Here is a 15,490-nt window from a genome sequence, read left to right as displayed (position 1 = left end):
TATTGTGGAATTTTTATACTCATGTTATAGCAATTGCCCAGTGCTGTTGAAAATTAAAAGCAGAAAAAGGGTATAAAAAAATGAGGCATTTTCTAAGTAGACAGTTAAAGATATATATATAGGATATGTGTGTATAATTTTCATATATCTATAGGTAGGTAGATAAATAGATATAGGATAGCTTCATTGAGATAATTTTGGCTCATATTTTATCTGTGCATCAAATAATATACTCCAATAAATATTTATTAAGTGCCTATGCATGACAGATGTTGTGCTAAGTACTGAGAATACAATAAATATAAAGCCAGTCACTGCCTTCAAAAAGCTTACAATCTAAAGAGGAAACGACTTACAAAATGAGGCGGGAAAACAGTAAGGAGAAGGGGAAAAGGGAAGGAATATCAGAGGTACCTGGTCTAGGGGTGTCTTGTTCCATGGAGATGAAACCAGGTAGGGCAGCAGATGGAGTAGAGTGATCTAAGAGTCCCACTTTAAGCCCTCTAGAAAGAAAGCTCTGGGAGGTATCTCATCCTGTAATCAGAACAAAGAAGAGGCTGAGTAAGGTCAAATGAATCCATTAACAATCTTTCTGGAAGACAAGTAATATCATTTTAAGTAAATATAAAATAATTGAAGTGTAATCTTTTAATTTCTAGAAAAATCTGAAAACTGGAAGCTTCTTTAATAGGCTCTGGAAACTTTTGTTCCACTTAGCCCTGGTGCTATGTTTGACCATTTTTCTCAATAGCTTTATTAAGGTAGGTTGGTACATCACTTTTACTTTAATAAGCACTTGAAAAAAGATTCTTTTTAAAAAAAAACCCTCATAAGTGATATGAAGTATTTTGTTAAATGATATCAGTATTAGATATTGTTGGTATACTTTAAACTTAAAGTTGTAATTTTATGGTTCCATTTCTAGAATTTCCAAAGTGACACGTTATTTTCTATATAGTTGATCACTAACTTCTGTCCTGCTCTATTTGAGTCCCCTTTTTTTATCTCATATTGTCACCTTCTGAATGATTGGCCTTTCGAGGAACAAATTGAAGATTCCCAACAAGTAATTAAGCACAATCAAATTAAAAACTCTGACTTGTAGTTATCTTTTTTCATTTATAAAAACAGAGTCCCCTCTCTTACAGATGAAATTATTCCAAATTCCAGGTACAGTTTGTTCATAACCATTCTGTAATGATGTAGAAATACTCAACTCCTTAGAACTTAGATGGCATGACTTGAATTATCTTTATCTGTATGACTTTACAGTGATAGCTATAAGCAAGTTGTAGGCCAAAAATATGTATGATATTGATAATGCTTATCAAAAGATTTCAATTTTAGATCACATTATTGTCCTTTGGACATTCTTGTATGTGAAAACTCATCAGCATTCAGATGCCTAAGCTTATTTTTTTGTATTATAACTAATATGTTAAAAACATTTATTATTCATGCTCCCTGTAGGTAAATATCAAGACAGTAATAGCAACTTTTGTTTTTTTCAATAGCAATTTCTTAATCTAAAATCAGATGAACATATATTTAAATTTCTGAAGGCAAAATTTGGATTTGGAGCAACAAGGTAGGATAAAAATTATATTCTTTTTTGAAAAATTACCTTAAATCAGTAAAGTTAAAAATTAAGTCAGAGTAAATGCTTGCTATTATTTATTATTGGATGGCTTGAAGAAACATGTTTAAATTATTTATATTGCATTGAATTTAATAGTCTACTTTCCATTTCTTTAGGGATTTTGATGCCAATCTGTATCTATGTGAAGAAGCTTTTGGTCTCCTACCCTTTAATACCCTTGAAAGACTGTCACATACTTTACTTTTTTATGTGTACATGTTTGTTCTCTCCATTATGGTGATAATGGCTATTGTTGTTGCTCTTCGGAACCTCAGGTACCATCTAGTTTAGAAATATTACATTTTACTTCTTATGGTGTATATATACATCTATTTATTTTTTTAAACTTAGCTGACATGAAAACAGCAAAAAAATCAGATATAGTTCATGTATATGGACATATACAAACTTCCCCCTTACCTAAGGGAAGGTGCAGTCTTCTGTCTTACCTATAAAATAATGTTGATTTGGGATTTCTTATTTTGTATTTTATCAGTGTTCATTGCTTTTTTTACTTTCTCCTTAAAAAATCAATTGCAAGACCAGTTTCAGTGGTCTTATGATGGAGAGTCATCTGCACCCAGACAGAAAACTGTGGCTACAGAATGTGAATCACAACACAGTATTTTCATTCTTTTTTGTTGTTGCTTGCTTGCATTTTGTTTTCTATCTCCTTTTTTCCCTTTTTGATTTGACTTTTATTGTGCATTATGATAATGGTGGAATTGCACATGTTTAATATAAGAATTACACATGTTTAACATATATTGGATTGCTTGCCATCTGGGGGAGAAGGGAAGGGGGGAAAGGATGGAGAAAAAAATTTGGCACACAAGATTTTGCAAGGGTGAATGTTGAAAATTATCCATGTATATGTTTTGAAAATAAAAAGCTTTAATAATGATTAAGAAAGAAAAAATCAATTGTAAATTATTCACCGAAAATCAAGAATTAGTTTTTTCTCTTTTTTCAGTACCTCATTTTAGGATTCTTGAACCTGAAAAAAATAGCAGTTTTTAATATCTAGTAAGCGATTAAGTAGTCATTGTCAAATTTTCTTACCATGTTCACCAATCTATCAATAGGAAAAAGAATTCTAAGTTTTTCATAACATTTCACCTGGATCTGTTCTTTGCACTTAACACACTAACCCTCATTGTATATGTTTTGAATGCTTTTCTTCCCTTTTAGATTTAATTGATAGTAAGATTGATAGTATTATTGATAATATTTTTTATTGTATTGATAATAAGATCTATCTTGTATTTTTTCTTGCATCTTCAGTACCTAGCACAATCTCTGATACTTAATAAGTACTATCAACTTGAATAGAATGAAATGGAAATAGGATGGAAATTTTAATAAAATTTGTTTTGCTTTTATAGTCTATCATGTGATGAAAGAGAATTAATTGTTAGCAAACAAAGCTATTATAGTTGGTGAACACATAATTATGTTCCAAAGGAAATGCTTTTTTATATATAGTTACTGTGTCAATTAAGTACTAGTGAACTGTGATTCATAGTCACCAGAGTGTTGTGTTGAGTAAAAGATATTAAAATAACCAAAGACTAGTTATTTAGAGTAGCAGTTTATGATTATTAAGAATGAAATAAGATGGAACTGAAAGTATTTCTATAACCATAAACAATTTTGGTATCTCTCAGTAGTGTTCTTTTTTGTACTTAATGTAAGGTTTGATTTAGCTTCTTGAAAATAGACAAAATTGTGTGGTTCAGTATTATTTAGTGTACCTCAGATGCTATCAATATGCTAATCACTGCTTAATTGAATTCTGAAATTCAGCAAACATTTATTAAGCTTCTACTTTATGCAAGGCACAGAGAATATAAAGAAAAAATCATTACCATCCCTGCTCTCAAGGAGCTTACTCTCTATGAAATAAAACCTGTAGAATTTCGCCTTAATACAGGATAATTCAATAAATAAGAAAACACTAGTAACTAAGTATGTAAAGAAAAAATTACAGTAGGTGGTTATGTGTGCATCTGAGCTTGAAGGAAGTTAAGAATTTAAAGAGGTGGAAGCCAGAAAGGAGTTCAAGCACTCACACCAGAAATGCTGAATTTGGGGAACTTTGTACTCATGGGTCATTTTAGTTGAATAGAAAGTATATGAAAGGGAAAAGTAGGCTGGAAATAGAGGTTGGAGCCTTTTGTAGCCATTAAATAACAAGTTGAAAAATTGGTATTTTTTTAAGCTACTTAAGGTAACATAGAGAAGAGGCTCAGAGCTATTAAATAAAAGTACCAATCATGCCCTCTAGACTGGGAATTATTCCCAGTTTGGAAACTAATCAACTCTGTGAGCATCAATATCATTTAAAAAGTCTCTACCACCTAATCTGAAAAAAATTTTTTTGAATTACATCAGAATAGTATATGTTAACTAAGTTATTTTAAATTATTTCTAGTCAAGAGCTTACAAATTATATTAATTTTTGGTGTTAACTTTTTTTACCTATAAATTTTACTTTATCAGTTTTACAAACTGTAATCCTAGAAACAAATAAAAAGCATATCATGCTTTATTGTTTTTTTTAATTTTTATATTTTCTGCTTTTCACATCACCATAATTACTATAAGTATTTCTCCTTCTCCCAGAAAACAAAAAACACCAGCACAATTGATAAATACACTGAAAAATCTTCAGTAGCACCTGTGGGCTTTCCATGTCCATGAAGGGAAAATTGGATCTCTCATTATTCTAATCTTGCTTGAACTTTATAATTTTATTACATTTACTTTTGACTTTTTGTTGTATAGTTCTTTCCATTTACATTATTATAGACAATATGCATATATGCTTTTATAGTTTTGCTCACTTTCCTCTGCATCAGTTCATACAGCCTTTTCATACTTCTCTGTATCATCATTCACATCATTTCTTGTATCACCATCTTATTCAGTAGCATTCATGTACCACAGTTTGTTTAGTCATTCCTCAATCATGCCTTATTCTTATGGAACTATAAAAATTATCATGCCTTATTCTTATGGAACTATAAAAATTATGATCTGAAGACTTTTATAGTATGTGAATACTTAAGGGAATAGGATTACAGGATTGTAAATTTGGGACTGGAAGGGTCCTTCGAGGCCATGTAGTTCAAAACCCCTTCATTTTACAAATGAGGAAACAGGCTCAAAAGTGTGAAGCGTCTTGCCCACCAGAAAGCTTGGGATTTGAACCTAATTCCTCTTACTTCCAAGCCAAAATTCTTCTCACTGTACTAATGCTATCTTCAAAAAAAAAAAGAAAGGCAGTACTTTTCACCTGTCAAAAATAATCTTCTTGTATCAACTTTGAAATCAAAATTTTATTCACAGTATTTCAAGGAAAAGAAAATCATTTCCAGAAAAGTGAAAATTACCTTGAAAGACATTTTTAATTTTCTAACTAGAAAGAGCTAAAAAGGTTTATAGGGGGGAATGTCATTTTAATTTTCTAACTAGAAAGAGCTAAAAAGGTTTATAGGGGGGAATGTCAATATTTAATATTGGCATAATTAGCTCTAAGGGAATGATATATTCACAGAAAAATTTGTACTGCATTAGAGAAACTTGTGACTTAAAGATATATCTATTTTCACCTAAAACTGATATCTTATATTGCAATTTTTTAAAAACACCTCTCCTCCTCCTCACTATTTTTCTATTTATTCTTTAAAGGATGTAAATTGCTCTCCAGATTTAAAGATTTTTTAAAAATGTTGTTTTTGCTCTCTTATCTTGAATCAGAACTTCCTAGAGATTGTATACATTTGTAAAATAGTTATATACAATTTAAAATTAAGATCTAAAATGTAAATGAACTGTGTATATGGCAAATATACTGGCTGTTAATATATCATTTTATCAAATTAAAGAGAAATTCTTAAGTTTATTAGTTCTGCCTGGTGAATTTGATTCCAAGAAATTTAGTATGTTTCTAAATATATATAGATGTCTTACAAAAATATTTTACTAAACTAAAATCAGTTCTAGTTCTGATTGTGGCTCTGTAATTTTTTTTTTAGTGATTCTACTAATGTGCAATACTTGCATAAGGGAAGATGCACAATTATATTGAAACCTGGAACAGCTTATAACTTGATGCACTCTATTTTGTTTGGATGTCTGGCTTTTAGTACCATGAGGTATTTGCCTTTATTTTTTCCATTTTTTCCACTTTTCAATGTAATTTTAGCTACATATTTACAAACTGATCCTCACTCCAGTAATGATAACAAAACTCATGATTTTCCCCATTGATTTCCCCCTTTCAGTAGAAGAGATAGATAGCCCTGTGACAAGTTTATCTTGAAAGAGAATTCATTTATGATTTTTTATAGTAACTCGCATAAGTAAAACTTATGCCAGAAAAATATCTCATTGTTTCTACAGTTTACCTTTGGCAGTTATTTGAGAGCAGAAGAAAGCTGTCAGGTTCATATTTTATAAAAGTGCCTAATTTGCAGAAATTATTTAAATTCAACTTGTACCTGATAAAGTGTGTGTATTTTAACCTTACAGAATGAAATATCTTTGGACATCACATATGTGTGTGTTTGCATCGTTCGGCTTATGCAGTAGTGACATTTGGGAATTACTTTTAAAATTGGTCCATCTCTACACACCAAAAAGGGTCAGTGTTATGCTTTTATTTCATTGTTACATATCTTACCTATTTCCTTTATACCCCATTTAAAAAAAACACTTTTTAAAAGACTGTCAAACATCAAGCTACTTAAATATGAAAATAAAAAAGCAGGAAGTTTCAAGTTTTATATTGAGGAAAACTTTTAATAAAGGCTTAAATGGTAATATGTCTACAAGCAGAGCTTTAATTTGTTCTTCCTTATAAATTCACTAGGTGGCAATATGATAGAAGCAACAAATACCTTCACTAATGGGTACTTTGAATTGGACCCTTAGATGTCATTAGTTCTCCTGATTGTCAATAATGGATTCTATTAAGTTGTTTTTCCATTTTATAGAAGATAAATATCTACAAGTTAGCACCTGAAAGAAAAAGTGCTAAAAAATACTTGTAAACTAATTAATGCCTTTTTCATATAGATGAAAATGATGAAATATTCAATACCAGTTTTAATACTCATCTATCTTTGCTATAAGGTAAGTCAAGTTTTCTTTGTGTGATGATGTTAGCTTTGTGTGCTGATATATAGAGCCTATAACTTGTGATTTTGACTTGGCCCCTATTTTTGGTTTATTTTTTCATAAAGTCAGACTCAGTAGTCAAAAAAAAGTGTTTAACTCTTGGTTATAATAGGAAAAAATATGAAAACTTGTCTTTTACTTCCTTTTTTTTTTTTAATTTAATAGCCTTTTATTTACAAGTTATATGTATGGGTAACTTTACAGCATTAACAATTGCCAAACCTCTTGTTCCAATTTTTCACCTCTTACCCTCCACCCCCTCCCCCAGATGGAAGGATGACCAGTAGATGTTAAATATATTAAAATATAAATTAGATACACAATAAGTATACATGACCAAACCGTAATTTTGCTGTACAAAATTATCTTTTACTTCCAAAACAATTTTTAATATCTCAGTATAGTGCAGCAGGAATTACTTGGAATTGGATATTTATAGTTGAGTTTTCAATATTGTTGAATTTGCCTAAAGCAGTCTTAGAATATAGTAATACTCCTTTTGTTGGTTTGAATTTAGCAAAAAATTATAACAAATTTTCTATCATCCATCTCACAAAGAGTCAGAAATCATAAAAATCCTTAAACTCTAATGATTTGATTCCTAAGTCTTCAGTATAGCCAGCAAGTTCACCAATCCACTAATATAATAGTGAGATTCAAATTATTAAATGACCTGATCCAGATTTCTAAACTGCATAGATTTTTTGTCCCCTCCAGAAGCTAACAATTTTGCAAGAAACTTTAAAAGTACTAAATAAGGTAGTTTATTTGCCTTTGACTTAGTTTAGTTTAGATTGTTTTTGCTTCACATCTTTTAAAACTGATTCTTTTTTTTTTTTTTTTCATTAGTTTTGAACCTTTAAAGTGATTTCATCTAGATGGAGTGTTCCATGACTTGATTAATTTTTTCTGTAATGTCCCTTAAGAGGGAGGAAGTCAGGATCAGGTACCCTTTCCTCAACAAAACTTGAAATGACTAAACTAATTATACTGCATTAGTCTTAATATAGGCTACACATTTTCCCCCGACTCTGGCTTGTATGAAACTTAAATGTGGCCCATAATCTTGCTGTTACCACCACAGGCAGTTTTAAATTTCCTGGTTTTTGCATTAAGAACAGCTTCCATGCCAGCCATCCCTCCTGCTAGCACTACAAGATAAAAGATCCCTCCTGCTTGCATGCTGCTCAGGGATCTCACTGGGAAGTCCTTCCACTCTCTTTCCATCTACTGTATCCCTGGGATATAGAAGATTCTTAGGAATCAGGAGTGGGATGGAGGGGAGTCAGGGATTATTGAAAATCCCCTTCCCCGGGTTTGTACACTGGCCCACTACTTATCCGGGCTGCCCTTGCCATTTTTAGATAGATACTATTCATAGCTACAAAGGCAAGAACAAAAGTAGAAGTGTAACAGAGCAGAAAATGGAGGGAGGCAGGGAGGAGAGGTCTGGTGGGTCCCAGGAGTAGGTGGGGTTTCCAGGTTTGAAACTGAGAGGAAAAAGAGAGGGAAAGAAAAGATAGTGACCTGCCTTCTTCACTTCAGAAAGCCTCCAGCACCTTCTTTATCACTCCAGATGTTTGCACTTTCCTAGGTTCCTTTTAATTTGCTATGATGCCTTGATGTTGTGTCTTTTTTAAAAAAAAACCCTGTATTAAAAGAATAGCCTATATTCAAACCAATATGATAACTAATATTACCTAACTAATATTGGATCTCAATGGCTGGTAGCAAGGGTCTTATAAGCTGTTGAAAAATGCAGTATGGCCATTGCTTCCAGGAGCACATATACCAAAGTTAGAATAAGAGAGTAGCATGACCCTGTGCAAAGATGATAAACCCAATCATAGCTCATTCTATGGTATTTTTTTTAACTGACAAGTCTAAACTTTATTTAAAGCTACTAAACAAATCCCACTGAAAAAATAAAAAAGAGCACCACGCAACAGGACTTGAATCAAAGGAGAATCCTGTCTTCTGATATGCGATCTAACTTAGCCAAAGAAGTGAGCATTACCTTTTCTAAAAAGCAATGGATCATAAACTAATTTACATTTTTATGCTGATGAAAACAAGTTTATTTAGTGCCCATGGAAGTGTCCATATTGGTTGTGGGTCAGGAGAAGGCAGGCAACAACTGGAGATCTCACATGCTTTGGGCTGCAACACTCAACAGGTTCTTAATTGACATTCTGTCTCCTCTTAGAAAGGTGGGAGATTATGGGTATGAAATACACTTGCTAAAGTAAACTCTATGTCACTTGGTTTTGCTTGACTTTTTTCTCTATTACAATGGAAGTTTTGCAGAAAGACATATCAGGAAATTACCATTGTGAAACCAAAAAATGAAAATGAAAGACAGTGAACTGGTCCGCTAAGAAAGAAAAATTGCCATAAAGATTGGGGCTATAAATCATTAAAAACCATAAATAATACAAAGATTTCGTTGTAGGCAGAAATTTTAACTTGTTTTCTCAAGAAACCAATAACCAAAAATGCTCACAGCTGACATGAATTTCATCCCCATTGGTTTCTCTTTTTCCCTTACTTGGTGAGCAATGAATGAGCAATAATAATGAGTTAAGTAATATTTTTGTGGCATACAGGGCAAAGAGTATGAATGGTCAATTAATTTGCTATATTGAATAATCTAGAATTGATTGAACAATTGAAACCTAATGTTTCTAGTTAAATCTTTAGGGCTTTTTGCCCTATTTTATACTACTTTTTTTTTCCCTAATTATTTTTAGAATCTTGTATAATCATTGCCAATTGTAATATAATAATAGTCATTGTTTTCTATATAGTCAAAGTGTTTATTAATACTCCTTAAATTATCCTATATAATGCATAATATGTAAAACAATTATACAAATAGTAAGAACTTTGATTTTTTAAATACTTAATTAGGCATTCTCTATCATTCCCCTACTCTCCCCCCAAAATAAAACATCCTAGAAATTTTCTCTTAATCTGCTGCTCAAAGTCCTTCAAGTTTGACTTCAGTAACAAATATATACAAATATGTGGGCATGTATTGTATATGTATTTGTGTGTACACATGTATTACACACACATACATATTCACTTTGCTAATAATAATTTAGTTTCCTCAAAAACATAATGTTGTGTACTTAATATTGATGATAGTCATGGAAGGTAAGTTTTATTTTTCATTTTAGTTCTGGCCAGGAATGATGGCGGAGCTATCAGAGCTGAGAGAATTCTATGACCCAGACACAGTGGAGCTGATGAACTGGATTAAGTAAGAGGTTTTTTAAGTTTTTCATTTCCATACAATGCTTTTCATGGACCTAAATTTATTTGCTTTCACTTGTGACAAAATGCTAAGCAGTTTTGATTTTGTTTAGATTAAAAATTAAATCTTTCATTATTCCCTCTAAGAATAACCCCACATCAGAAAATGTTCATTTCATAGAAAAATAAAGAGTATAAATGACATACAGGTGACAGAAGTAAGACTATATGATTGATGCTAATCCAGTTCTCTTCTCATTTGCTATTAGACCTGCTGCATCATAGAGCCTCCTTATATTTTAAAAATTTCTGTCAGATGTGTCTTGTCCATTATTTTCTTCAATTCTTACTTCATTTTAATTTTATAACAATATAAACACACGAACTGTCATTGGTTTGTGAATGATATAATTTTTATTTTGTACAGAGAATTAAGTAGTCAGATCTTTTGAGCCAGATTTTAGTTGATTTGGTCATATCATTCAAATCTTAAACTTGTGAGGGGGAAGAATATAGGGCCTTTATCTTGAAAGTCGGAGTTGTTGTACTATATTATTATTATTTTTTCCTTCTAGTTTATCCCACATTCAGTATCCCACATCTGAATGAACTTCATGTGTTTCAAAGCTATGTTGATGAAACATACCTCCCACCAGCAAAAATAAACTTTCTATCCAGAGCAGCATTCTTATGCCCCGTAATACTACATTTCCCTATTTTATAACCTAAAAGCAGCAGTGTAATTATTCACAAGTAAATAGATGTTACAAATCTTATGTGACATATTCTGAAAGCATTGGCCATGTTGTCTCCATCACTTAGGATTTTAGTAGCCATATTGACACTTTCTCATGACTAATGTTTACTAACCAGTACCATTTAGCACCACTTGTGTATTAAGAGATGGTAAATGTTTGATAGCTTAGGTCTCTTGAGTGCAATAGATGGAGTTTTATATAGATTTATATATAAAATATACATGTGGCTTTGGTCCCAATGTTGGACTGGATTTGACTGGATGCAATGAGAATAATTTTTCACATGTTCCTAGTGCTGAGAATGCTAAACTGTTCTTTGTCTTTATTTATTTATTTATTTCATTTTAAATCATGGCAGACAATTACAGAGTAAATTTTTCTTGCAGTATTTATTGTGTATGGGGAAAGAGCATTATTCATATAAAGAAAAGCTAATTACTTTTGCATTAACTATAGGCAACTGGAAATTTATGACACATGCATCTGAAGGTGGGATGGGTATTTTCTGTTCCTAAAATTATGCTGCTAAAGATTAATGCTATATAACCACCACCACCTGGTAGGTCTGAAGACTTAAAGGCTGTCAGGATTTGCATTAAAAACTCCCATTTTCAGGAATTAATTATTTAGTCATTAAAAATTTATCCTGGCAGGGCCCCAGATTGTCTCAGGCAATCTAAGCCTACAAGTACTTGCATACAGCAGCCTTTGTTTTCATACTTTCCCTACTGGAAAAGATTCAAAGATTTTCAAAATATAATCTGTCTTTGAAAAATGGCAAGAATGATCTGGTCACAAAGAGACACAATCTAATCTGTTCCTTACTCAGATTTATACTTCATCAGTGTTGGTCTTTGTGACTTAGGTTCCTCTTCTGTTAAAGTCACTATCATTAAATGGTGCCCTTAGTCTTTTTGGATTTTGTTGGATGACTCTGGCAAAATACAAATATGATTTCACATGCACCAACCCTCATTGTAATACAATCTCCTTGACAATTTTCTTTTAAAATTTCCCAAGCCTAAATTACAATTTGAAGAAAAATAGCTGCCAGGCATGTTTGTAAAATAAGCTTAAGTGATGATGAATGTAACCAAAACAGGGTCTATTTAAACATAAGAGTGTTTGCTTAAATCAGTAAATTAGCACCAGTCCACCATCCAGATCAAATTGGAGTAGTTTTACTTTTCTTTTTATATATATATATATTTGCCCATAGCAAGATTTTGTTTGCTTTCAAAACTGAAAAAATGGCCCACAGTACTACCAGTGTGTATGCTTTGTTTCTTTCCTTAGCAACGTGATTTCTGTGGCATCAGCTATAAGAAGTTCTAGAGAAAATTTTGTATTTACATTTTTTTGATCCCTCTTCTGTCAAAAATGAACCTTCATAGCCCTTTGCATCTTTTACAGTTTTTATTGTTTTGCATTATAATTTTTGTGTATATTATACATCCTTATACTACAAAGTTGATTGATTGACTGTAAACTTTGAGATTGAGGACCCCATATTTATATCTACCTCAGTATCCATCCCTTGTACACAAGAGATTTTTAATAATTTTTTTGAGTTGCGTTATTGTAACTTTCTAAGAGTATTATTTAAATTTTGTTTCATTAATCAGTAAGGCATTGTACTGAGAACTGGGAGATACAGAGATAAAAAGGAAAGAATTTTTATACCACTCCCCCCAATCTTAAAACTTTTTAAGAGAGATCAGCACATACACAACTAAGTAAACATCATCTTTTTAGTGGCACTTAGTAGGTACTTAATAAATGCTTGTTGACTGACTCTCTTTCCTCTCTTAAAAGTTTTGAGAACAGTAAATCCTCCCTTTCTCCCCCAGAATCTCTCTTTCTTATTTACCTCCCTCAAAACTTTTTGAATACTTTTTCTGGCCATAATAGAGATCAGCCTTTCTAGATTTCTACATACATATATGTTTGTGTTTCATAGTTCTTTAGTCTTTTACTCAAAAATATTGAAAGTCAATTAGCCAATAGGCATAAATTAGGCTCTTTTTAAGTGCTGGGAATACATACATATTCAAATAGAAAGAAATCTTCTCCTTGCCCTCAAGGAGCTGATCTAATGGGGACAGCAGCTCATTAAAAAAAAAAAAAAAAAAAAAGATTAAAAGAAGGGGGGAAACATGGTACACAAAGTTCAGAGTATAACCTGGGAAGAAATGAGATGTGAGCCTACATGCCCTCCTTAAGTAAGGGGAGGGGAAAGCAGTAGAAGGAAGAGAGTTTGGGAAGAGCCATCCATTCTCAGTAAGTGGGACAGTTTTCATTATGATTTCTGGACTGGTTTTTTGGATTATTTTTTTCAGGCAGTCCACTTCTTAAATTTTCTCTCCTTAACCATGTTTCCTTTCTGATGGAAAGAGTTTCATACCTATTAGGATCAAAAACAAACTGATTTTTACAAACTATTTTGTCATATGTGTCAGCCTTCTTCCTGTCCTAAAGCTCATTGTTAAGGTGGTAAAAAGGAAGCTTATCTCTTTCTTAGGTCAGAAATTTGTGTCACAGTTGGGGAGAATGAAGCAGGTAGAAGCAGAAGTCCTATGGACTAATAATCAATAGTGAATTTTTTAGGAGCTAATACTTTGTAATTGACTGTCCATTTCTGTAAAAGAAACTTTATCAAGTAAATTGAATATTTGAGACCTTCTGAAAAGTTTATATGATTAAATAGTAGTTCGTTTGAATGGAAGGACACTCTCAGTTAAGGGGATCGTGAAAAGTTTCCTGTGGACAGTAGTGCTTTGCTCCATCTGTGAGGCAAAAGGGAGAGGAAGGAGCATCCAAGCTATGGGAAACAGCCAGTGCAAAGACCCAGAAGTGACCACTGGGTAAGGATCAGCGAGAAGGCCAAATTTAACTAGGTAAACTAGGAAGGCCAATAGTATCCATTAAAGCTAGGTTGTGAAGAGTATTAAAAACTAAACAGTAAAGTACATATTTAGTCTTCAAGGTAACAGAACTTCTGGAATTTGAATTGGGAAGTGACATAGCCATATCTGAATTTAAGGAAAATAACTTCAGTAACTGTGTGGAGGATAAACTGAAGTGAAGGAGTGATGTTAGGAAGGGGGCCAACTTAGAAAAAGATAAGTTTTGTTTTGGACGTAGATGAGTCCATGAGATGCCTCTAGGACATCCAGTTTGAAATGTAAATTAGGAATTGGTGATGTTGAAATTCAGGAAAAAGATTAAATATATAGATCTAGGAATCAGCATAGAGATGATCATTAAAGCCAGTGAAACTGATGAGGTCACCAAGAAAGAGAAGATTGTAAAAGTCCTTAGGAGGAAAGATTACTTTTTGCTTTTATGTTTGTAACTGCAGTTTTTTAGCCTAGCACTTAGCATAATACAGTCTTAATAAATGCTTTTTCATTCATTCATTCATATGATCTTTTCTGTGCCAACACTAAACCAACTGAAACCTGTGATTTCCTTCTGGATATCAATTCCAACTAAAGTATAAGGCATTATTGTTTGTTTGTTTTTTAAAGAGTTTTCCTTTTGTGTATATATAAAAGTAAATTTCCTTTTATTAAAGACATCTGCCATCCAATTCACTAGTTTATACCTCTTCTCAATAGCACAGCATTTCTTTTCTTGCTTTATGGATTTCTTCTGATATGATACAATGAAGAAAAATGGGCTTAGAGAGTTGGATCTTTTATCATTGTGGTTGTGATAGAATTTCTTTAGCAGTACTTTGTTTCCTTAAATGAAACTTACAGATGCAATAATTTTTCCTTCGGTTTAAAAAACAAATTCACCAAGTTTTCTTAAGCAGTTTAACCAGAGCAGAGTGAATTACTACATGTTTTAAATATGAAACAGGTTAAGTTTAGACCTTAAATGCCTTTAAACCTCTTATTTTTAATGAATCATTCTTTAATATTTGCATAATTCTATAAATTCTTGAAGTGTAGATAAAGCAAATATTCATATGTTACATTATAATGCTCAGTTTACCCATTAGTTCAACAGTAATTAACTTGTTGAGGCTTAGAGCTTCAAAAATAAATGAGATTATTTGTTCAAAATGCCATCAGGTCTGTTTGGAATGACATTTAAATTATATAATGTAAATCAGTTTGACCTGTGAGTCCTTGTCATTATTTAGTGACATTTCTTACAGAATAAATTGTTTGCAGGTTGGGCAGCCTGCTATGGAGCTTGGCAGAAAGCTATAAAAACAAATTATCCTTTCATTTTATACATCATTTGTTCAGACATTTGTAAAAATTGCTTCGTTTTTCTATAATAGAGAAGTGTCATTCAGTGATTTGAAACACATTAGCTGTTTTAGATACAGACCACAACCGTTAAGAGACATTATCAGGTGGAAATATTCATGAAAGAGGAACTCTACCTGTCATATACTAATTTAAAGTTAAGTTCTAACAAGCATTTATTTCTTTGTTTGATAATTTTATAACAGAAAATCCAGTGGCTATGGGTTTGTTTTCATTAAGGATAAACTAAAATACTTAAAGAAACTCAGTCGATAAACATTTATTAAGGGCCTAGTATGTGCTAGTATCTGAATCTGAAGTTGGGTGTAGGGGTGAGGGATGTAGTGACATATTCAAATTTGTGCTTTAGGAAGATCACTTGACAT

General features: G+C 32.0%; 1 protein-coding gene across 3 annotated transcripts in view; it reads left to right on the top strand.

The window, feature by feature from the left end:
• The window catches only part of DPY19L3 (dpy-19 like C-mannosyltransferase 3), a 91,230-nt gene that overhangs the window by 56,743 nt on the left and 18,997 nt on the right, over positions 1-15,490 (top strand). For all 3 annotated transcript variants that reach the window (XM_023494155.2, XM_031954387.1, XM_031954388.1), the window contains 7 exons: positions 660-761; positions 1,515-1,588; positions 1,756-1,914; positions 5,680-5,799; positions 6,176-6,287; positions 6,722-6,778; positions 10,006-10,088. In XM_023494155.2, coding sequence (XP_023349923.1) covers positions 660-761; positions 1,515-1,588; positions 1,756-1,914; positions 5,680-5,799; positions 6,176-6,287; positions 6,722-6,778; positions 10,006-10,088 — 707 coding nt within the window. The remainder of the gene's footprint in view (positions 1-659; positions 762-1,514; positions 1,589-1,755; positions 1,915-5,679; positions 5,800-6,175; positions 6,288-6,721; positions 6,779-10,005; positions 10,089-15,490) is intronic.

This window comes from Sarcophilus harrisii, chromosome 2 (genome assembly GCF_902635505.1).
Source record: "Sarcophilus harrisii chromosome 2, mSarHar1.11, whole genome shotgun sequence".
NCBI lineage: Eukaryota > Metazoa > Chordata > Mammalia > Dasyuromorphia > Dasyuridae > Sarcophilus > Sarcophilus harrisii.
The sequence above is the reverse complement of the archived record's forward strand: the minus strand, read 5'-3'. Positions and strand labels throughout refer to the sequence as shown.